Consider the following 24,167-nt stretch of genomic DNA (forward strand, 5'->3'; position numbering starts at 1 on the left):
TAGAATATATATTTTTCATTTCACCTCGTTGAAATGGTTCCTCTTTTCATTATAACATTTATTTTTAATAAAACGTGATATGGGTACATTTCAATGAGACAGCAACTCAACAACAACAAAAAAATACATATTTACTAAAATCTTCCAATTACCAAAGTAGAAATTCAAATATTACTTACATCATATACAACATGTAAGTATAATATTCATATTAATTCAAATGTTGATCGTTTTAACTTATAATAAATTAAGCCAAACTTGGGTACAACTGCAATAAATCAAATTCGGATTTTTTTAATAACTATAACAAGTTACAGTTAAATTACAAACAAAAAAAACGTAATAAAAGATATATTCCATACGTATTTGTTAGTATACAAATAGGCTTAACCCCGTACAGTGACCGTTTCCGTTGTGGATCGGAGCTGGAACTGCCGGGGAATTTGCAAATAGGCTTACGGTACATATCCAGTTAACATCCGTAAAATGCGTGTGGGAATACTATTGTTCATTTATATATACGAAGCATTTGTTTCATTTTTTATGAGTTAAACTAATGAAAAAAAATCTGTGAGACAACACCTAACTTTGCCCCCTACTTTCAAATAGTTGCCTAAATATCTTCAAAGGGGACTTAAGTTATTGAAAAGTCGACATTTGACTTGATTTATCTGTAAAGTTTTCTTAAAAAGAGACACAATGAATTTAACTGAAGAAGAAAATGATATAGTTTTGGAATGTGCGAGTGTGTTGTACTGTTTCACCACTGTCCCAGATTAAGGGAGGGTTTGGCATCAGCAAACATGTTTAATCCCGCCACATTATGTATGTGCCTGTCCCAAGTCAGGAGCCTGCTATTCAGTAGTTGTCGTTTGTTGCTGTACATCATATAAAATTTGTATTTCGTTTATTGTTTTGCACATAAATTAGGCCGTTAGTATTCTCGTTTGGATTGTTTTACATTTTCCATTTCGGGGCCTTTTATAGCGTACTGTGCGGTATGGGATTTGCTAATTATTTATAACTTTTATAATTGTTGAAGGCTATACGGTGACCTACAGTTGTTAACTTCTATGTCATTCGGTCTTTGGTAGGGAGTTGTTTCGTTGGAATTATACCACATCTTTTTATTTTTCTGTTATTTCCGAGGCCTCGTTTGCCGAGCGATCTTAGAAGTTTATCTACAGTAACTAGGATTGCCAGTCGGTTTCCTGTCGAACGTCGGTTGTTTTCTCCGGGTACTCCGGCTTCCTCCACCAATTAAAAAAAAATGGACACCAATTTTTCTATTTTTTTTTTTGTTGTTGTCTAAAATAATGTCTTATATTGTATCATTCTCTTTGTAAGCCCATTTGATGGAAATAAAAGATCGTCATCTCCTTCTATAGCAAATGGCGCTGAGAGTGGCGTTAAATACCAACAATCAATCAATCAATCAATATTCAAACATTTTCCGTTTTATCTCGTGCTACAGACAAAATGAGAGTACTTGCATATTATTCCTAGCAATACTATTTATTAGTTTAAAAAGAGAATTTTTTCATTATTTTACTCATCCATTTACTATTTAATGAAGCGATTAAGCAATGAATGTTTTGTATTGATCTTTTTCACGATTTGCAACGCTTGTAATTTCAAGAAAAACTAAGTTATCTTTTGTTATACATAGTCTGCACTATATAACCTTGTTTGAAAAATAATCCTTAAAGTTGCTTATTCCGCACTCCCTTATTTAAAACATACGTATTCCGTACTGTGCACAATGTATTTTTTTCGATATTCGTTTTGGAAATACATGATAAAATCCTAAAAAAAAAAACATATATAAAAACGCAAAAGTTTGAGCTCAAACTTCTACCAGTATTCCATACAGCTTTGAAAAAAATGTGAATAAGTTTTAAAAAAAAAGAAAAAAAGAAAGTCAATTTATCCGAAAATTTCAAAATTAACAGCGCTACTTCTCTTCACTCTTCGTAAATATAGTTTATCCAAGTCTATATTATAGTTCCATAATTGTTGGTGTTCGGACTCAATGGAAGAAGTACGTTCTTTTTGCCTTTATTCTATGACCATGATCTCCGGTACTCGTATATTTTATAAGTTCTGACTTTCTCAAACACATATAAATCGGTCAGTCAAGATAAAAATTAAAATTATTTAATATAAAACTACGTTTAAAAATACTCTTCTTTAGGATTTTCACAAACCATGTGTTGAAAGACGCAGCATTGCCTGAAGTGTAGTTGTTTATTTGGTCATATTTTTTTCTTCAGTTAATTTTTTTCCCTCCTAATGAGAATAAGTATTGAACTTATATATAATTTTATTTGGTTGGAATATATAGAAAAAAATTTCGGACAAATAATAAAATTTTGTGTTTATATCATCAGAAATTGGTAACTAACGTTTCACAACAAATATATTACCACTTAAAAAACGTATGACAGTTCTGCTTCTATTGGTATTAGGTTAATTAAAATCCAACCAGAAATGGCCCCTCAATATTTTTTTGAAAAAAAAACCACATCGATTTATACGAAATGTATAGCAAAATATTGTAAGTGACGAATTCTTATGGCCATGTACTCACACGATATATCCCACATATTCTTTCATTCAAAGAACACAATACGTATTCTATACATTTCGTTTTACTACAGAACACAAACTGTATACCTATATCTTGTTTTAATCACATAAGACAATGTATAAAAAAGATATACTGAAACGCAATATTACAACACGTCAATATGTATATATGCTTTTTTAGTTTTTACGTTAACATTCGACGTTACCAAAAGTGACACCAATATCGTGCGTAACGTCACAATCAATAGAAATTATAAGACCGTGTAATAAATTAAGGTAGGCAAAAACACAATAAAAATATTTTGAAAATCATGTTTAATTTTTATTTATGGCAAGGGTATTATATACACAACAATTATTCGGACAATACAACAAGCTTTTGTGATAAAATTTGCTCATATCTGCTCATAATGATACCTTCGCGCTATTTTTATTCAGTTGTACAAATATTGCGTCATGTTATTAATAACAATGTTTCACATATGACAAAAGAATATATGAAAATAAAAAAAAGAAATAAATAAAAACAGAAAAATTAAATTCCACGTGCATATAAGGAAATCAGGCGGTGATGTTATGACATTACATGTATACAAACATGCGTTCTTGTCCCAAGATTTAAAATCTAAACCTCCAACCAAATCCACATCTTATTCTTGCCTGACGTAATCGGTTATCAAATTTGATATTAAAATGTATGCAGATCAATTTACATATTGCTATATGTGTTTGTAGTTGGTGAATGTATGACTAGGTTTATAAAGAAATGTCGGGAAAATGATTCTTTATCACAGGCCTTTCAGGATTTTACAATGTGGGACTATCCGAACAACTGGTATCCATAACATTACCGCGAAAGTTCATCATGTTTGTTATTGATTTGTGGCAACTAAACAATCTATAAGGTCCCTCGAATTTGGAAAACATTAAGACTGTGAATAGGTTTCGATTTTTTATTACGGGATAAACGGGAATTAATATTCCAAACCTATATCTACAAATTTCATCTAACGGATATTTTGGTCTTTAAACTTGTGTTTTTGATGATAATTGGTCAAAACCGATCTAATTGTACAATAAAAAAAAAAATACAAAATCAAAATGATAAAATCTATTGAGGTGTTAGTGTAATTGTTTCTTAAAATTTGTCTTTCATGTGCTGAGAATATCTGTTCAGGTTTTACGCTTCATTTGTAATGAAATCATCTAAAAATATAGTTAATAGAAAAATGGCGAGCTGAACAAAATTATATCTTAAGAGTGTAATTATGGAATGAAACGAAGCTTGTAGACAAATTTTCAGAGGCTCTTTCCTTTGAACTTTTTCGTTTATTTGTCATTATCATAAATGCTGAATAATCTTAAACTTCTAACATAGTTCATACAAATTGAAACTCGAATCTCCTTTTTCAACAATATAGAATTAAGGAGATGCGATATGATTGCCAATGAGACAACTTTCAATTGCTTATTGAATCACCAAAATCTGAAACACATTCGCACACAATGTATGTGTCATAGATTCCACAATTCCAATCGACATCAGGAAACGGGTTGCACGAAGGACGGTATAATATCATAAATAACATATAGCTGAGAAGTTGATTGAGCAGATTGTTACACCGAGAAAAAGTTGTCAACCGAGGCAAAGCCGAATGTTAACAATATTATTTGATTGAGGGATAACAGTCTGATCTATCACCCTCTCAGAAACATTAAAATTCTATGATATTTAATTTATTATACTGATAGTTCTGTTATTACTGTATACTAATTACTGATTTAAAATCAAAATCATTGTCTGTTAAACAATTGATTTAAAATTATATTTTAAAAAAGTAACCCGTTTAGTCATGTGTTAGAGTAAAATGTCACCCCCGTATTAACCAATAAAAAATAGCATTTTAATATGAACTATAATAATAAGTAATACTGTACATTTATTTTAATGGTAGGTTAAACAACACGTGCTGTTAAGATCCACTTAAACTCATATATATGATACTTCAAGTTTAACAAAAAAGATAAATAACTTGAAGTTTTACACTTTCTTTTGAAGGAAAATCTTTTATTTTATCAAAATCGTCATTTTAGAAAGGTACTACTACTTTATTATTGTCTTCACGGAATGTAATTCGCCGATAGCTTTTCCGTATGCAGAGACCTTAATCATCGCACCTTCGTAATAAATTCGGCTATCGCACATCACAAGCGCGAAGGGAAAACTGTGATAGAAGAAAAAATAAAAAAAAAACGTGGAAGAAAGATAGTATCAACTGATTCTGAAAGAAAAAAATAATACACCACAGCATTTAACAACTTTTATGACAAAGTTCATTTAACGAATAGAAAATATATGTAAAAAAAAAAACAAACATCGCTCTATCATCTCACTTGTTAAACACATACATCATGATAAGTTGTGTTTTTTGTTTAACAAGGTCCGATCGGTAAACTTCGGTACAACAACCAGACAGTTAATTACTATCCAAAGTTTTCGATTAACAATCATAGTATGAAACATTTTTGTCGATTAAACGTTATGGATTTGCAATAAATGTAAAAAATGTGTACAGAGGACGCAGTTAAGTATATATGAATGCCTCGGTTCAATAGTTTCTTTAACATTACAATTACCAAAAACTCTTTTAAAATGACTTTAATGATGTTTTCATTTCAACAAATTGATTTAATATGTGATTCGGATGACACGAAGATAATGTCTGCATATATGTCATTTTTGTCTAGATGTGTCAGACTCGATTACGCCTATCCGAAGTAAATAACGTCAGTAATTCCGTCAAAGTTTGGCTGGTAGATGCTCAAGCCGCACGTTCCATGTAGTTTCATAGAATAAATAAAAGGCCAAATGGACGTAATTCTACACAAGTAGGTCATTTATTTGTTCTTTTTAAAGTTTTGTTCTGCTGACTTATTGGATATCGGGACGGAAAAAAGTCGCAATTTCTACTGCATGATCATTTCTGTCACGGTATTGTATCAATCTGGAAAAGTTTTTTTTCTTGAACAAAAGGCATAAACACAAACCTACAAGGTCCATGAAAACCCGCATTCAACAATAGTAGACGTATCAATATCAGCTTCTTATAAGAACTCAAGATATAATTTAGGGGTAATTAAAGATCCATCCATCAGATATATTGAATGGCAAAAGCAAACATCCATCTACATCAAGTGCATATGCGTGACGCTTACGACATACATTTATGCAAGTCGATGACGTTGGTTCAAATGACCCTTTGAGTCGATAGAAACTGTGCGGCTTTCATGTACACGTATCTTGTCATTGTGTTTTCACAATACAAAATTTGTTTACCGAGTGTTTTACATAATTCTTAATATCAGTAGTTCTATAGGCATGTTTAGAAAGGGTCAATTTACATACTTAAAATTGAAGGCAAACCATTTCAAAGGATAATATATTGAAAGAATAAAACAGATCGCTATCTTCACAATACAAGTTAAAATATGGCGTTTAAAAATACCCATTAAAAAGTTAAAACCATGACTTCCATTTCATGTCATTCCAGTCATAATATAGATAGGTTGTGACGTCTTTTATTTTTAATTTCTACTGATAAGGTAATCTTGTTACTTTTTGATTTCCCGTATTCCAGAAAGGAATAAAAATCCAAATTAAATAAATTATTTACCTAGGAGTATCTGAAAATGCAACTGTTTTGAGTAAATAAAATGCACAGACGTTTACTAGAAATACACAATTACACTTCACAATTCGGTGTACATGTTCATACAGAATGAGTAATACATGAGTTGGTTATATTTACGTTGGATATTACGAGTTATCAAATACAATCAAGGCTGCATTTCTTTAAAAATGATGTTTTTGTCATTCAATATGTAGCATACAGATGTGGGACATGTACACGAAAGAAACTATTTCATTGTCTAGATGTCAAATCATTTTACGTTTTTGAATTCTTTGCAAAAGTATCATGAAATAATGTATGCTTCATAACTTGTTTTAGAATGAGAACATACATTCAAGTTAAGATGAGATTATGATGATCTAATGTGTTCATTCGGACTTTTTCATTTCCATTGCATATTGTTTCTTTTACCTTCTTTCTAATTTAAAAAAACATAAAAATGATACATCTTTCAAAAATATGGTCGTTTTAAATAGCAAAATTCTCCTTTATCCTCTAAATGCAAAACATGATGAATTACGTTAAACTTCAGTATGCTAATATTCATTTTTTGTCTTTTCCTATTTTGATTTTTTAAATATCACAAAGCAAACAAACACATGCTATATAGAACATTAAAGAAGACAATACATATAAAAAGTAAAGCTTACTTTAGTACATTATTCAAAAGAAGACGAATCACAGAAAAATGCTTAGTTGAATAAGAACATTACTTTCCCCACACATCTGTATTTTATAAGGATATATATAATTTTTTTTGTTTTAAATGAAAGTAAAAAAATGTATTACAATCGGAAATCTCAAACACAAAACTTATATAAAATTATTCATACCGAGTCGCAGAATTATTGCAATTTCAAAATTAACCATCAATTCAGCATTTTGTGTTTAAAGGATATGCACTAGACTTTCATTAGACCGAAGAGTGGATCAAAGGAATACAGCAAGTGTATTTTTAAATCACGTGGTATGATTTAGTTCGTGAGATTTGAGGCGATGAAATGGATATCCCGAAGTTTAAGTTATTACTTTTATAAATGAGGTCAATTTACTTTTTCATAAATATGAATGTTTATAAGAATATTGCATGAACTTTCACTGTGACAAAATAAATTATTTTCATTGTTTCAATAGCTTTGTTGGTCGTGTGTGTGCCGGTGTTGGCTATTCTTTTCGCTTTTGACGCTATAATTCGTACAGATATGAACAAGTTAAGTGACTACAAACAGCTGCGATGTACCTTTCATTAAATTTATTCATATTTGTCCAATTTGCAAAATTATGTTTTAAATTGTGTGCAAAATCAGCCACATTTTTTGCTTAAACATCCATGTACATAGTAAATATCATGAAATGGCGGTGAATATAAAAAAAAATGGCTCGTAAAAAATCGGGACTGTTTGTTACATACAGCACAACACGCGCATCAAAATATTTACAAAAGAATTGTATTTTGTGATTATCTACTCGCTGGCAAAAAAGATATTGACGGACAGTTCGGCTGTATGGTGAATTTTCAAAAGTCTCCTTTTATATTAGGCGTACTTTATTCTTTATAAATTCTTATACATCACTCTCTTGGGTCACTTGTGGATCATCGAGCCACAATACACATTTAATTTTTGTTTAAGGCTTGGTGCTGATCTATATTAAATGTGATTAATAAAAGTGCATGTACATCTTATACCGTTTTTGTTATTTTCGATTAATTTACTGGACCAAACAGACCATAAATTTTACTCTCCCCTTTTAAAGCATTTTCATATTGCTTTGGTATTATTTGAATTAAATTAAGTATTAAAATGATGCCGAAATAATGTAGCAAATTAGTATACATGGCAATTGCAAGGAACCAAGCGTTTGACACATGTAGCTGTGTAAAGTTCTTCCGTTGAGGATATGCCAATGTCCAGTATGCATAAATCCTTTAAGCTTAACAGCTGATTGAGTATTAACCTAAGATTTGGTGTAATATTTTCTAAATTAAAAAGAGAAAAACCTGTTTAAATCGTGGTATTTTCTCTATAAACAAAAACAAAAATGGAATCAATTTCAAATGTTATAATATTCCACCAAATAATGCTATATTATAGAGAAAAGGTATATGATCATTAATCATAGCTGAAACGAATGAGGAAAATGTAAGTGTCAAAAGGTCTACTAAAAAATTCGACGGTAACTGCATCAAGCACCTTTGATTCATTATCAATTAATTACCATTTCATCCAAATGAAATATTGTCCGGAAAAACGAGAGTACATACAGTTTTTATAAGTAACAAAAGTTTAACACATTTGTAACACATAATTATTGAATATTTTATAGTCTAGATGGTAAAAACATACGTTTGACTATATGACACACTCTTATATACATGTAGTATAAATTGTTGAACAGTTACATCTAAAATAAAAGTTGAAAGACATAAATAAAATCAATGATTTTCTAGACTGAAAACGACGGTTATATTATAACAAACTCGACTTTTTCATCAGTTACATTAAAACGTAATATTTTTTTTTGTTCATTGTTTATAAACAAATATTCTTCTTAATTTTTCATCGGTTAAAATAAAGCTAAAACATGTTTATCGGTGACAGTAAAACTAACCCTTTCCATTAGTTTAAAATAAAAAAAACTCTTTTATCAGCTATCACATAATATGAACTCAATTTTGTCATCATTCATCAGACAATTATTTTTTTTTATAATAATTAACTCTTTTTCATTAGTTATAATATAATTTAGCCCAGACAAACCGACTCATGAAACCTGTCAACATTGTCGAAAAACACTTATAGCGAATGTAAAGTCATGATTTATTAACCTTCTCTTTGATTTAAGTGGATTTTGTGTAACACAGTAACTAGATACATTGTGAAATAGTATACATATGAATTTCCCTGCATATTGTACTTGGATTCCTGATAACCAAACTTGTAATGTAAAATTGGCAGTGATATTCTTCTGTTGGTTGATTTTTGACAGATTATTAAGACCGGATATATAAGATGTAACTTACCCTTTAGAATACTAATACTAAGTACAGCGTCTGAACGGTATCAGCCTGATTATATATTAGGTATTAACAGAACACATGTATGTTTCGAAGTGACAACATTGCAGCCATCAATTTGACTGACATGATGAATGTATGCAATCTTTAAACCTAAAAGCATATGGACGGTAAAAGAAATTAAAGATGAATCATAGTTTTATCATTTCTCCCTTAAATATTCCCTTTTACAGTAAACCATTTATTTAAATATTGTCACGCAAAGTTTCATAAAGAAACTGTTTTATTTCTGAGTAATTGTTTGATTTTAACACATATGTTATGTTTTATGGAAGTCAAGTCTTAACAAGCGCAAGAAAGTTCTTTTAAATTGTTGGTTGGCAAAAGCGTAACAGAAAGGGTTCACAGGACTATTCAAGTAGCATAGCCAATAACAAATATTATATAATGTAGCGTTAACACAACTAAAAGCTCCACAAACACCGATGATGAATACTATTACGTGATAGGGTGTCCAACAAAGAACGTAAGCACCTAAAATAAAACTTATTGTCCTCAATGCCTTTCTTGCACGATTCTCCGATTTAGATTTTCTACTTTCGGTTTTTTGTTTTTCTCGTTCTCTTTGCTTCTGTTTTGCCCTAATTGATTTAACCAGGGCATGGAAAGGACTTCCAAATTTATGAGGTTTATCTTCTGTTTCAACAGTACTTAGTTTTTGTACCGAATTTTGCTGTTTAACTAGACTTACAGCATTGTTCCATGATTTCCCGTTAGCGGGTAACGGACTCAAGGTTGTATTAGTATTTGTACCAGTTTGATCATGTTCATCATGCATATCTACGCCACTATCTATTATCGATACACTTGTTGAAAACTCCTCGGGTATCGGTATAGGGAGATATTTATCCTTTCTCTTTTTCCACACCGGGGAGTTACCACCATCATCTGTAGATGAAGCGTATTCAATCATTGGCTCAGACAAGAGCCTAATATTTTCGGAAGAGGCCAATGATTTCAAGCTTTCCTCGTCAATATATTTACATCCTTGTAGTATTTCATTTTCAAGTAAAGCGTCCGTTGATTTTGGAGTGTTTTCAATATGTAACACTTTATTGTGATAATTGTTTATTTCCTCTGATTGCCTCTCTGCAGTGTCACTTTTTTCTTTGTCATCGTCAGAAGATGTTGGTGCAGTTATTGACAGAGCAATTTTAGAAACATGATTAAATGACTGACCTAACATGCCTTTTAATGATGGTCGATATGTTGTGTCCGTTTGAACAGCACTATTAACAAAACAGGTTTGTTCATCGTCAATTTCGTCATGTTTATGTTTAGATTTGTTATTAGATTTTCCATTTCCATAAGCTTCATGACTATCACTGTTTTCGTCGTCCGAAGCAAATGCTGGCGAACTAGACCGGTCTTCCTCTGCATGCTTTGTAAAACTTGTTGTGTCTATATGTTTTTGGTTCTGTGTATTATTTTGAACTACGGTGTCATCAATAACAGGTGATTTGACACTCTTATTGTTCTTTTTAGATTTGTTTTTACCTTTTGATAGTCCCATGGCAGTGGTCAGTCGTTTGTGCTTCGCTTCAGATTTTTTCTGAAGAGATAATGCAACTCTGTATATTCCAGCATACAGTCCAATCATTACAGCTAGCGTTGTCCAATAATATCCAATTGTAAGGAGAAAAGTAAACAAAGGATCACCCATAAACTGAACTTCACATGTCCCTTCAGGAACCGTCCGCTTACCAACAAAGTACTGCCATCCGATTATAGAAATGAAAAACACCGCTGAAGGAATTATCCACGTGAAGGCAACCATTATAACAACTCTCCTTTCAGTTCGCCAGTTTCTATATTTTGCTGGTAATTTAACAGAAAAGAATCTATCTACAGTGATGAAGAAAACAGTGTATTGTGAAGCCAGACATACTGTCCAGTCTAACGATAGCCACAAATCACATAACATTTCACCTAGAGGCCAATAACCGAGTAACAAATATAACGTGAAACAAGGCATAGAAAATGTTCCTATCAAAAGATCTGAAACTGCTAATGATGCTATAAAATAATTCGTTGGTTGCCGTATATTTCGTTCTAGAGCAAACGATAACAACACAAGTATATTCCCGCAAATAGTCACTAATATGACGATGGACGCCATTAAACCAAGTAGAACCGTAAGCCATAGTGGATTTGGGGGTGCATATCCTATAGAAGCAGTCACATTAGTACAAGTATTGTTTTGAATGCTTCCATTACATGTACAATTATCGATTATGATACTGCCTATATCACAAAATATTTCCGTTGCTGTTCTAACATCCATCATAGAATCGACTGATATGTTTTCGGTATTCATAATGGTCTATGTTTATTCACACCATCTTAATATCTGTAAAATCAAATGAAATACAATGTTATATAATTTAAAACTTAATATGTAATAAATGATTTATTCAAATAACAAATAATATTTTACATAAAGATCCCTACCCCGATGAACCTAATGTAAATGACGTTTTTCGGTTTTACACATTTGTATGTTTGGAAGAGTAACATTTCACTACATTTGTATATATGTATACACAAAACTTTCCTTGCATCATTGCATACATTCATGTAAAAAAGTGAGATGTTGAGTGTAACTAGGTTGGTTCTTTATATACAAATATATTATCCTTTCATAAACTCGACGAAAGCAAAGTTCTGAGGAGTAAATTGTCTCGGTTTTTTTAGTCCGAATCAAACGGGTTTAATACGACATCTCAAATTGTACTTTGCATGACTAAGTCCTAAGGTCAGAGTTGCGTGAGTTGAAATTTTCTTGTATTGATCGATGATCATGAAATATGACATGCAACTAGGACTTTGGAAATACATTTGAATATTGAAAAAAGAGAGTCTTAAGTGCAACTTTAATATTCCCAGATACATTATAGTTATACTTAAAAAATGGAAACTAGAACTTGTTAAATGCAAGTACGTGTAAATATCACTAATAAATTGAGTTAATTCTCTTATAGTGTAGTCTTTCAACATTATATCATTGTCACTAAAGCTATAGTTGTATTGATATAGTCCGAAAAAGCGTTAAAAATATGAAAATAATTAAGTTATCATTGTCTGACAGCATTGTGAAGGGAGATCTTTTCATAAACGATATTTCACAAGGATGTTTTATACAGCAGTTCTGTGATCCGATAATTTTTTTGAAACCATGAAGAATATGAATAATGAATAGTGTTGTTGTTCCCCAAATAGCTGTTAGAATTTCTTCATAAGCTTTTATGTTAGTTCTGGTATTGTTCGGACAATCAAACAGAAATAACATTCATTGGATCAAAGTTACAGCAAAAACAAAATTTTCCACATTTTATCAAAAATAATCATCATTGAAAAGTATTAAAAAAGTTAAATACCTAAGTAACAATGAAACATCGTAGTTGACAAAAAAAACATGGGCGAAAGACAAAAAACAATGAATTGAAAAAAGCGAAATCCAGAAAATGCTTCATAGAAATCAAATACTGATCTACACAACCTCACCAAAAGCAGTGGTAAAGTTAGTGCTATAAAAGAACAGTTCGTGCTCCAACAGTGGCACCCATTAATAAGCGGTCAATTGTATTGAATAGATTAAATATGTACGTCAGAATCAACTAATTTATGCCACTAATCGTGAAATTCTTTTCTATACATGTCAGTTAAATTATTCTATAATTATAGATATAATTAAAATGAATGATAATTCTACACTAGAAGTGACTTATTCTGACAGTTTTACCTAAAACAGATCCTGGCAGTTCTAATATATAATAATCTATAACTGTTTTGGATACCTCTATCTATTTATATACATGTAATTTATTTTTTTGAATTTATTTTATTAATGGTATTTAATGAATTTATTTTATTAATTGTATTAATCGTATTTAATGAATTTATTTTATTAATTGTAATTAATGAATTTATTTTATTAGAATTTTATTGAATTCATTTTATCAATCGTATTTTTTTGAAGTTATTGTTTTATTTATTGAATTTATTGTTTTATTTATTGTTTTATTTATTGTTTTATTTATTTGTTTCTTTTTTATTCGTTTTGTTTGTTTCTTTTATTTATAAACCTATTGTTTTTAAAATCTATTGTTTTTAAAAAAATAATCTTGCGTTGATAAATTTAGAAATTATTAAGAAACGAAGGTTCAAACTCAGTTGACCTAAAACAATACTCGAATATTTATTGATATTTTGATTGAACTTTGTTTGCTTAACGTTCACTGGCAAATATTTCATGCGCAGTCACAACGAAAAATAATTAACAATAAATCCAAAAGTTAGGTTCTTCAAAATTGGTTGACCGGGATGAAAAGTGGCGATTTTAAGTTGTTCATGAAAAAATAAGGTTTGTTGGATAGGGACAAGAACTTTGCCTTGCAACACATCTCATTCGGACCTCTTATGGTATTTTTTTTTAAACGCACAGAGAGCATAACCTGTCCCTACACGAGAATTAACGTCCCTTTTCCCACCGGACGATACTGTGCATTTCTACATTTCTACATCCTGCACATCCCCGTTATCAAATTGGTCCACATTAAGGAACAAAGTGTCCAGCATGTGTTTTTCTGACAGACGGGATAACAAAATATAGGTGACCATATTGTATACAAAAGTCAGCCGTTTTGGGGATTTTGTTATTTTGTTAAAAATATATAGGAAAAAATAAAAATGTTCTTGATTGCCTCTTTTATAAGTAAAATAATCAACATGAACGTAGGAAAAAAATACTTTACATTACAATCTTTTATGGCTATTAAACTTTTAGATATTAGAAGCTCGTTTTTGTTCATGAAATACATTTACAAATGCAACCACGTATAAGGTCTTGTGATTTGCGTTTAATGTCATCCGCCTATGCGGAAAGTCAAATAGTTTTTGCTGATCATTCTCGAGCACCGCAGAAATTAAGAAGTTCTATGTTGAATTACACTACAAATGTACGTTGTGTAACAATTAACATTCACTCACATTAGCTTAGATTAAGTCTCATTTACTTTAAAAGACAATCTGTAACTAAGTTTTAAAGACGGTTTGAAAGAAAATGCGAAATTTGCCTATGTGCTTGATTCGTTTATTTTGTTGCGTCTTCGTTGATGGTTCATAGATGCTAACACTGTACCACTTTATATATATTTCGAATTAAAATGCAGCTTTGAATACACTTTTCAGTTCTTTTTAAGAATAATGTTCAGGTGAAGTTATTGCTTATATATAATTTATCTCAAAGAACTTAGCCTTGATCATATAGACATAACAATAAATACATATATACACATTATAATCAGAAGAAAAAAAACGAAGTACGTTTCTGTACTCGCCGCGATGTTTACCAAATCTTTCCAGGACGAAAGTCTCTAAGGCTGAACTAATATTAAAATCTTATTAGATTGAACAACTCGCAGCGTTTCCAATATTATAAGACAATTCCGAACGTGTATGGTTTCTTCTACTGTCAACCGTCATTTATAAAATTTGTTCAGTAGACACCTTGTAAGTCGGCTATATTAAATTATTGGCTAACGGAGATAGGAATGGTATTACTTGATACGATTTAGGCAAATCAAATTATATTTGTTCATTTGCCATTATCTGGGCAGGGAAATGGTCAATTACTAAGTTAACAACCTTTAAATCACCAAAATGTCAGTCAGTAGATAATACATGTGTCGGTTTCATCTCGAGGGACTGAAAAACCCTGAGTTCAAATGAATAATAGGCTCCACAGAGGACAACTTGTTAAATGTTGTGGCTAATATTGTTTGCCAATGTGTCTAACAATGTTTGTTCTGGAGAAAGAAATTCGTTTTGTCTATATTTTGTTTAATAAAAAATCACAGATATCGCTTTTATCGAAAATAATCAATAGCTTTTATCAAATACATAAGACTCTTCAAAGGTCAGACTCTATAGTAAGGTGTTGAAAAGGAATAACTTTGTCAATTACTTTATAAGTTGTATGTATACATTCATAAGACCTTGGAAAAGTTAAGCTTATTTCATTTCAAAGCACGTGTCACTGTGTATTCCCAAGCCATTCTAGTGTTTCTGTGAATAATTCAACCATTGCTTCACTGTAAATATGAAAAGACATTTCGCTAAAGTAAGCAATCAAAGTATTCTGAGTCCCAACATATAATTAAGGCATTTTCCGTTGTCTTATCGCATAGTACTTTGCATATATTTCTTCGATTTTTCACGTTTACATTACTTTGTTGAATTCCTATGTTGATACTGAATTCGGATAAAACAATTGTCGTAGGAGTGAGTGTACCAAATTTAGGTCATAATTTGTATTCAGTGAGGAATGGTTCTTGCATTGAGTGCGCAAAATGGATTTGTATCATATCTCGATCCTCTTCCTGGAATTGACCCTAAATGAAAAGTAAAAACTAAAACCAATGCCAATTGGCATGATTACCGTTCTATTGTCAACTTCCTGTTCTTTAGAAATATCATATCATATGTCCTTTCTGTCGCGTAAATAATCTCAGCGGATACTTTATGCCAGAGATTTGTATCATAAAAGTTATCTTGCCAATAGAAGTATTCTGTCTCTTAAAACTCTACTTAAATTATAATTTTACGAATGAATGATATCATGACTTTACAAATTCTATGAAAAAATTGCTGTTATTTATATATTCCACACAATGTTGTTAATAAAACATTCATAAATGTTCTTTAGCCTGAAACGTCGCAGCTATAGTAGTCATATTTTACACTTTATCATGCAATCATAATACTTGTCTATTTCCCTGGGTTTTGTTGCCTTTTAGGTTTGGTCTCTCGTTGGCGTACATCCTACATATCTTATCAATATAAGTTGTAAATCTTAGTACGTATATTTGAGTTCGCTAAATTGTGTCATGTTAAAAACGATATCCTACAGGTTATCTGAACAATAGGAGTTTTATAATTCTGTCATAAAGCCAAGAAAGTATATATTCGACAATAAGAATTTTTGTGGAGATTGCACTTTATTGTATTTGATTACACGTGGAGGTAATCTTGGATTTTATTCTTCATCATCACTTACTGTTTTTTCCGGTAACGCATTCGCATTATCATTTGCGTCAATAAGTCTTATATTTTCCGTTAAAAAAATAGAGTAGTATACGGTCATCTCTTTTATCATGCACTAAAATAGTGTATTCATTCAGTTTTTAAAAGCAGGGAGACATCGTTTTCGTCATGACATTACAAGTTACAAATTTAACCTCTTAAAAGTGTATGTTATCCTATTACAACTGAATTAAAAAAGAAACACCTCTCTGTTATTTTCTTTGTGTGCTGTTGAAATGGAAGAACGTTTTCATTGTGACACGATGAGTAGTTCATAACCAAAAATGACCGTTTTACTGTTCACGTTTATTTGGTTTATTTACAAAAAATATATTATAATAAAGCAAACTGACTAGAATCGAAAAATAAGTGTTACTCCTCTCTCAAGCAATATGAATTCAAAGAAGCCAAATTGCATCGCTGAATTATGATATTTTCATGGTGACCAAATTCATTGCATTACACAATTTGTTTTAAAACAAATATGAGAAACAGGTCAAACGAAAGATATTGAATCCATTTAACATACTGATGAAGAGAAAAATAGGTTGCCAATGATGCGTTAATAGAGAAAAAAAAACCCAGAAAAATTATACCATAAAAGTTGCCTCAGGTTTAGATTTACCATCACTATTATGGTATGATTTACCATCACTATTATGGTATGATTTACCATCACTATTATGGTATGATTTACCATCACTATTATGGTATGAGCAACAACTGTACACAACACAATGAGACAACTATCCACAAGAGAACAAGGGACACGGATAAAAAACCGGCTACTAACAATGACACTTTATCTACCAGAGACCGAAGGACACGGATAAAAAATCGGCTACTAACAATGAGACAACAATACACCAGAGACAAAAGGACACGGATAAAAAATCGGCTACTAACAAAGAGACAACTATCCACCAGAGACCAAAGGACACGGATACTAACAATGAGCAAACCCCATAATGTCTAGTAAACTGTAAAAAGCCACGAAATGACAAAATACGAAACCATCCAAAAAAAAAAACCAATGGCTTGATTTCTGCTAAAAACAACAAACGAAAAACAAATAAAGGAGACAGCAACCGACGACCACCACGGACTTAAGTTAAATATGTTTGTGAGCACTAGACCTTTCACAAAATCTGGCACAGTTGTGTAAGAGCATAACATAAGAACTAAATATTAAAAGAAGTGTGGAAAGTCTTTACTAATCAAATCGCCACTAAGTATACAATAAAACATAACAAACAGATAAGGTATCGGTCTAAAAGTGTACCCGCAGTTATTAAAATCTAGTTCAAGCTTAATCCAAATAGTTATAGATAAACCAGGTTTTCCCAGACTAAAATCTGCATCGCTAAATACCCAATGGATTTATTGTATAGACGTCATAAACAGTGTGATAAAATCATGGCCTTTAAGTATGGGAAGCCCCCAAATATCCCTGAGATAAGAATTAAGACAGCAGGTGCACAACGTCATTTCCTGTAGAATAATGTGTGCAAGTATGGTGTTATTTCTTCAAAATCATTTATTCAACAGTTATATACAGAAATGCGGAAGTCCATGTTTTTGGTGTAGGAAACCAAAAATTCATTTAGATCAAAAATTATAATAGCAGGTGCACAACTTCATGTCATGTAGAAGAACCTGTACATGACTAGCTGAATTTTCTGGAGCTGTTTTCAAGGATTAACACAGTCGAGGACCCGGACGACGGTGCAAGCGACATCCATATGTGTTTCTGTCGGACGAATGTAATGATCTAATTCTCATCCCATGCTTCCAGTACAACCAAATTCATAGGACTAAAAATTGTATACCGAAACAACCGGACATCTTTAAACGATTCAATATTAGTACATGCATTTAAGAACTTTCCAGATGAAAACAAAATTTATTTGGAACCGTACAAAAAATTGCGCTTTTTCGTGGCAAGTCTATCAAATAAGAATAGTAATATCTAGACTCAATGTCAGCGTCTTTTCCAAGGTATAATGTACAAATAGAAGTTTTATACATTGTAAATACATTGAAGTAATGTGTAGGATAATCTAAACACTCAGATTTGCAATCTGGTAACAAAAGAGGAATATTTTACAATTAAAGGAGTGCATTAAATATATTCACTTTTACTTACAAGAAACCCGTAAAAAAAATGCACGAGCGTTGAAAATACTAATAGAGTTTCGAATAGGATTAATTGATCGTTGGTCGTTTAAAGTGAAGTGACAAAATGAAAAAAAAATACAAGATGAATATCAATGTGCATATGTTTGAATACAAAAATAAACAAATAAAACAAATCTCAAATGAAATTTCGCAGATACGATAATATGCTGAAAACAGGTATGACCAATTTCCCCTGACTTTATTTCACACTAGGACCTGATAAAACCGAAAACCATAATTTAAACAGATTTTTGCAAATTTTGAGTAAAATCATCAAAAGAATGAATAAGAAAGACATGCTTAACCAAAAACAAACTTCTACTAAAAGTAAAGCTTTGAATATACATTATTTCATTTAGATTAAAGACGTCCGTTTATGCAAAAGTTTACAAAAACATGCAAAATACGCAATTTTTTTGATCGAATAGTCCTCAAAAGAAACATGTAGCGTCGAATAGCATTTTGATTTTACAAAAATATGTAGAATTGTTTAAAATTGTTTTTTAAGCATATAATATAGATACCTTAATATTCAATGAATTTCTATATCTCAAAATCTATGATTATAATTCAAATTCTCATATTTTGATACTTTGTGGTAAAATAGTTTACTCGTTTCTAGTTCAACCAAATTGTATTTATCGTTTATGTTTGATATCATTTTTTTTCGAAAAATGTACTAATCCATGTGTATATTAGTAAGGTTTACATTTTATTATTGTTATTATTATATACATATATATCACTGTGGAAGTGTATACTTAAAGAGATGAAGAGCCATATAATTTTTTATATCAATTCAATAAAATTTCTGAGCTGAATGAAAGTTACTAATTGTATTATTCCATACATGCTAATTAGCATTAAGGAAATATTTATTTAGTTACAAGTGAAAAGTCTAGATGCTTTAAAAGTAAATCGATTAACTTACATTTTGAAGATAAATAATTAATCCAAAGCACTCGGATCAATGCTCTAAAACATTTCTAAGATTAATAAACCTCGGAAATACAAACATTGATCATTGTGTTCTCCTAATTATATCGTCTAAGCTAACGATGAACTCAATGAATCCAAACAAGGATCTATTCGTCGAATGACCCAATCATTAGTTCTTAAATGTATATAAACAAAACGCTCAGAGGACTCAGATGTGACGGCCATATTCCTCAATTCCTTCTTTAATGGCTTTTATTACTGCACGCAGACGATACACCAAGAAATAAAATGACGTCAGAACTCCTGAAATTTAGGTTTGTTCTCTAATTAAGTTTCGAAGAATATTTCAATCTGTTAAATTCGAGTTTTCACAAATTTTTCGACCAGAATAGAAAAAGTCAATTTTGGCGTCAATTCAATTGTCTTAAATTGTCTTTTTTTTAAATACCCCGTAACGTGTCATGTTCAAATAAATAAAGCAAGTTTATCATCACATTCATTAAAAACGTATTCCAAACTTTTTTAGAAAATGCACAAAATTTACTATAGTTTCATCATCAAACATTCGTTCTTTTTCATGTAAAATCCTTAACACAAAGCTTTCCGATTAATTGTCAAGTACTGAAAATTCCATTGCACATCTAAATCCCCAGCTGCGTTAGCTATTTCTGCTTTTGTACAATTAATGCGATTATGAAATAAATCAATTCTTTTGAAAATTCTAAACGTCTCATCCTTTTAACATCTCAATCCAATACATGCAAAATCGACATAAAAACACAGGTAAATTCAAAAAGAGATATAGAACAAAAACACGGAATTTGCTACAGAATTGATCTGTATAAGGCAAGTCAGCTTTCATCTTTATCTAGAAAGGTTGTTACTTTTTGTCTTAGAAAACTTATTTAAAATACAATTTTACACAATTGATTCGCTTTCTCTATTGACAAGACGAAAGCAATTGATGCCACGGATTCACGCTTAACAATTCGCTACATTAAACATCCGGCATGAGGGTATTATTGATCTACCGGAATCAAACAATTTCAGTACGATTTTAATATTATACACTTGTGAATCAATACATTAAGGCAAGTAACAGTCTCAGTAAAATGTTCTTATTTAAGTTTCTTCAAAATGCGGTTACATACAAAACTACTTCATGTTACAATATTTGTCTTGGAAATTATAAAAAAAAAGAATCCGTTTGATAGAAAAAATTAACAAGTTTAAACCATACGCCGTCCACACAATTCACACATTTTGGTGAACATATTAAGACAGACGATGCTAGTACATTCATTGTACTGATATATTTAGAATTTATTGAACTGGGATCAAATCATTTGACTGTTGATTTGTTTGATCTGCCGGAAAATAATTCATGTGAGAAACTTTCAAAAGGCATAATCATGTGTAATAAATTATATTTTATACAATAGTTTTTGATCTTTTCATATTTAATGATTTCTCTTATTGATGTTTTTATAAGAAATGTCAGTTTTATTTTTTGTTCTAAGCAGTTTGTGATTTCCTTTTGTTATAATTAAATTAAATGACGTGTTTCACATGTATGTTTTTGGACTGTAGAGCTGGAAGTCAGCCAGAAATTAAACCGCTTTTATGCCATATAACACCAATTGAAGGTCGTTTTAACCAGATTCTTGTAACAGGGAGCCAGACTAGTAACATTTTGTAATTGTGCGACTTTGGGTATCTGTTTATACGCAATATGAAGATAATAATTGATGGAATGGTCAATTTTTCACTTTAATTACAGCCAGTGATTATTGTTAATATTTGTAGTGTTTCATTTGTTGGATTGGTATAAAATTTGAAAAATCTATACAAAGTAAATTCAGGAATTATTTCTCTAGGTATAAATAAACAAACAATCCTAGAAAAATATCAGTCCAACAGTGCATACCAATCTTTCATTATATGCATGAAATATCATCGTGTTTGAATCTGTATTGTTTTAAGGTAGACAAGTTGTATTATTGCATTTGTTTTTATTATTTTGCTATTGTATCATACATGTAACACTTCTTTTGTTAACTATGCCATCTAAATATATCTAATAAGTCAAAGACATTTTGTGAATAAACTTTCAGTAGTTTTTTTGAAATGTTATGTATGGGCTTGGTAATTGTTGAAGGTCAAACGGTAATCTATAGTTGTAAACATCCTTGTCCTTTTGGTCTTTGATAGATAGTTATCTCATTGGCAATGCTAGCAAATGCATGTATCCCTTTTTTAACAAGTAAAGCAAAACATATCTTCTTTTTTTATTATATGTGACCTTATATCCAAGTTAGGTTGCAATCCCAGGTGTAGTATTCGTTTAAGCATCAGGAAACCACTTTTCTGCACAAATTTTAGTCTCTTTGAAGAAACTACGACATTGACCTTTGAGTTATTGACCTCAAAATCAATAGAAATAATCCTCTCATTATACGTGAAATTAAGTTCGAGTAAAGTTGCAATCCTATATAAAGTATTCGAGTTAAGATCCGGAAACGAGATGACTGACGGGCTGACTGACTGATGGACAGACGGACGAGTAAATACTTATTTAACCCTGATACTTTGTAGTGTGGGGTATAATAAATTGCTTTACTAAATTACTTTACAATCTCTCCAATACACGAATATTATGAAATAAAAGAAAGTTATTCTTTTTCCTCAAGGAATTAAAGTATCGTGTCTGATAAAAGTATCATGTTATGGGAATATCTAAAAGTATGCTATTAAATGTCATACATTCTGTACTTGTATTTAGTTTCTAAAACCAATGCATCTTTCCTTAATTGTACTTGTTGGAGGTCTAATGTATCATCAGATTAAGAAATGAATAATGTAAAACATCATTCCTTGTTTGCACAACTAACATACACTTGTGTACCGTACTACAACCGTTTCAGCCAATACAACTTGTTGCATTGAAATGTTTAATTAATATATACATATAGCTACACGTATTTTCAAATATGAAATTAATAATTATTTGACGTTCTGACCAGGGTAAATTTTCAAAATTTTGACAGGATTTTAGTCAAGTCTTTAAGTTATATTTCCACTTTCAATATTATACTGTTTGAATACTAGTATTCAAGCTCTAAGCAATTACAACATGTATTTACAAGTACACATAGACCAGCGAAATAGGCTTTTTTACCGTCTAAAAGGAAAAGAGATCGATTATTCATCTTTCGATTTTGGCACCTTTTGCCAAATAAAACATCCTTTTGAAATTCGCTGATTCCGCCATACAATTTCTTATATTACTATCATTAATTTCATATGTCATAATATTTCATTATTTCATTATGACATTATACAAAGATTTATAAATGTAGCCTATATTTGGTATGAAAGTTAAGCCGTGTTAAATAAAAGCATCATTTTGATTTCAGGCCACGATTAACATTAAACGTAATTCTGCTTAAACATACTATTAGTAACTTCGATTACTATGAATGTAACGAATTACAAACTAAAACCTTTAAGAAGACAACGCATTTTAATAGACGTTTCTGATAAAAGGAAGAGAACTCTAACTTTAATAATAACCATTGATTCATTCCAAAACTATTATACCTTTATTTTGATAGGTTTAGCAAAAAAAACGGTAGTTAATTGGAATTTCTCTATAATATCAGGTCGGCATGACTTTTACATGAATCAAGAAATCTGAATCCTATTCTATAATATAAAAAAAAAGATCACTGAAACTGAAATGTCTCGACTGCTTTACAGATTACGATCGATTTTTCATTGAAAATCTTTAAACGAGAGGTGGAAGATAGCAAAGGGAGTTTAAACTCAGAAGATGAAGATAAATGGACAACGCATGGTAAAATAAAAACAAAAACGACGAGAAAATAAACAACAGTCTACCAAAAAACAAAACATAGAAGGCTTAGGACTGAGCAACACGAAACCCACAAAAACCGAAGTGATAAAGCTCTACTACATGTATCACTCAAACTGAACATTATCAATGATTATGAAAATTGGGTCAAGGTCAGATGAACGTGCGTCTGGCTTTTAAAATTTCAAGCCTGGTACATGTATCTAATGGACAGATTCACCTTGCAATCAATATGTAAACCGAATGTAGTTGACATTTTACTTATAGTCTCTGTGACACGACGGACCTTATCATGAAAATTTAACGTTGACCAATAAACAATGAAAAATGAGGTACTTAATTGAACCCTATTGGACGAACATAAACACCTTGAAATCATTTTACACACCGAATATAACTAGTACCCTTTTACCCGTAATACATGAGCAACGGATATAATAGCGATTATTCAACGTTTAACAAACAACTATGAAAGTGGGGTCAAGGTCATATGAAACCTATAGTCAAATGTACATGTAACACCTAATACAATAATTTTATATACAGAATATAATCGACTTTTTAGTTATAGTATTTTAGAAAAGGACTTGATCACTGAACCGTAGAGTCAAGGTCGGATGAATCCTGTATGGTGGACATCTATGCCTTTATATATATGTAAATATTGTATTCCTCTTAATTGTTACACGTATGCAATGTGTCTGAGTTGAAGTTGTATACTTTTATATATCTATTG

At 30.9% G+C, this 24,167-nt stretch overlaps 1 protein-coding gene across 2 annotated transcripts in view; it reads right to left on the reverse strand.

The window, feature by feature from the left end:
* Positions 1-2,889: 2,889 nt before the first annotated feature.
* Positions 2,890-24,167, reverse strand: part of LOC127730341 (muscarinic acetylcholine receptor M2-like) — a 116,858-nt gene continuing 95,580 nt past the window's right edge. For both annotated transcript variants that reach the window (XM_052238709.1, XM_052238710.1), the window contains exon 5: positions 2,890-11,707. In XM_052238709.1, the coding sequence (XP_052094669.1) occupies positions 9,617-11,674 (2,058 nt within the window). In that variant the 5' untranslated portion in view covers positions 11,675-11,707 and the 3' untranslated portion in view covers positions 2,890-9,616. The remainder of the gene's footprint in view (positions 11,708-24,167) is intronic.

The sequence above is a fragment of the Mytilus californianus genome, unplaced genomic scaffold (assembly GCF_021869535.1).
Source record: "Mytilus californianus isolate M0D057914Y unplaced genomic scaffold, xbMytCali1.0.p SCAF_2, whole genome shotgun sequence".
NCBI lineage: Eukaryota > Metazoa > Mollusca > Bivalvia > Mytilida > Mytilidae > Mytilus > Mytilus californianus.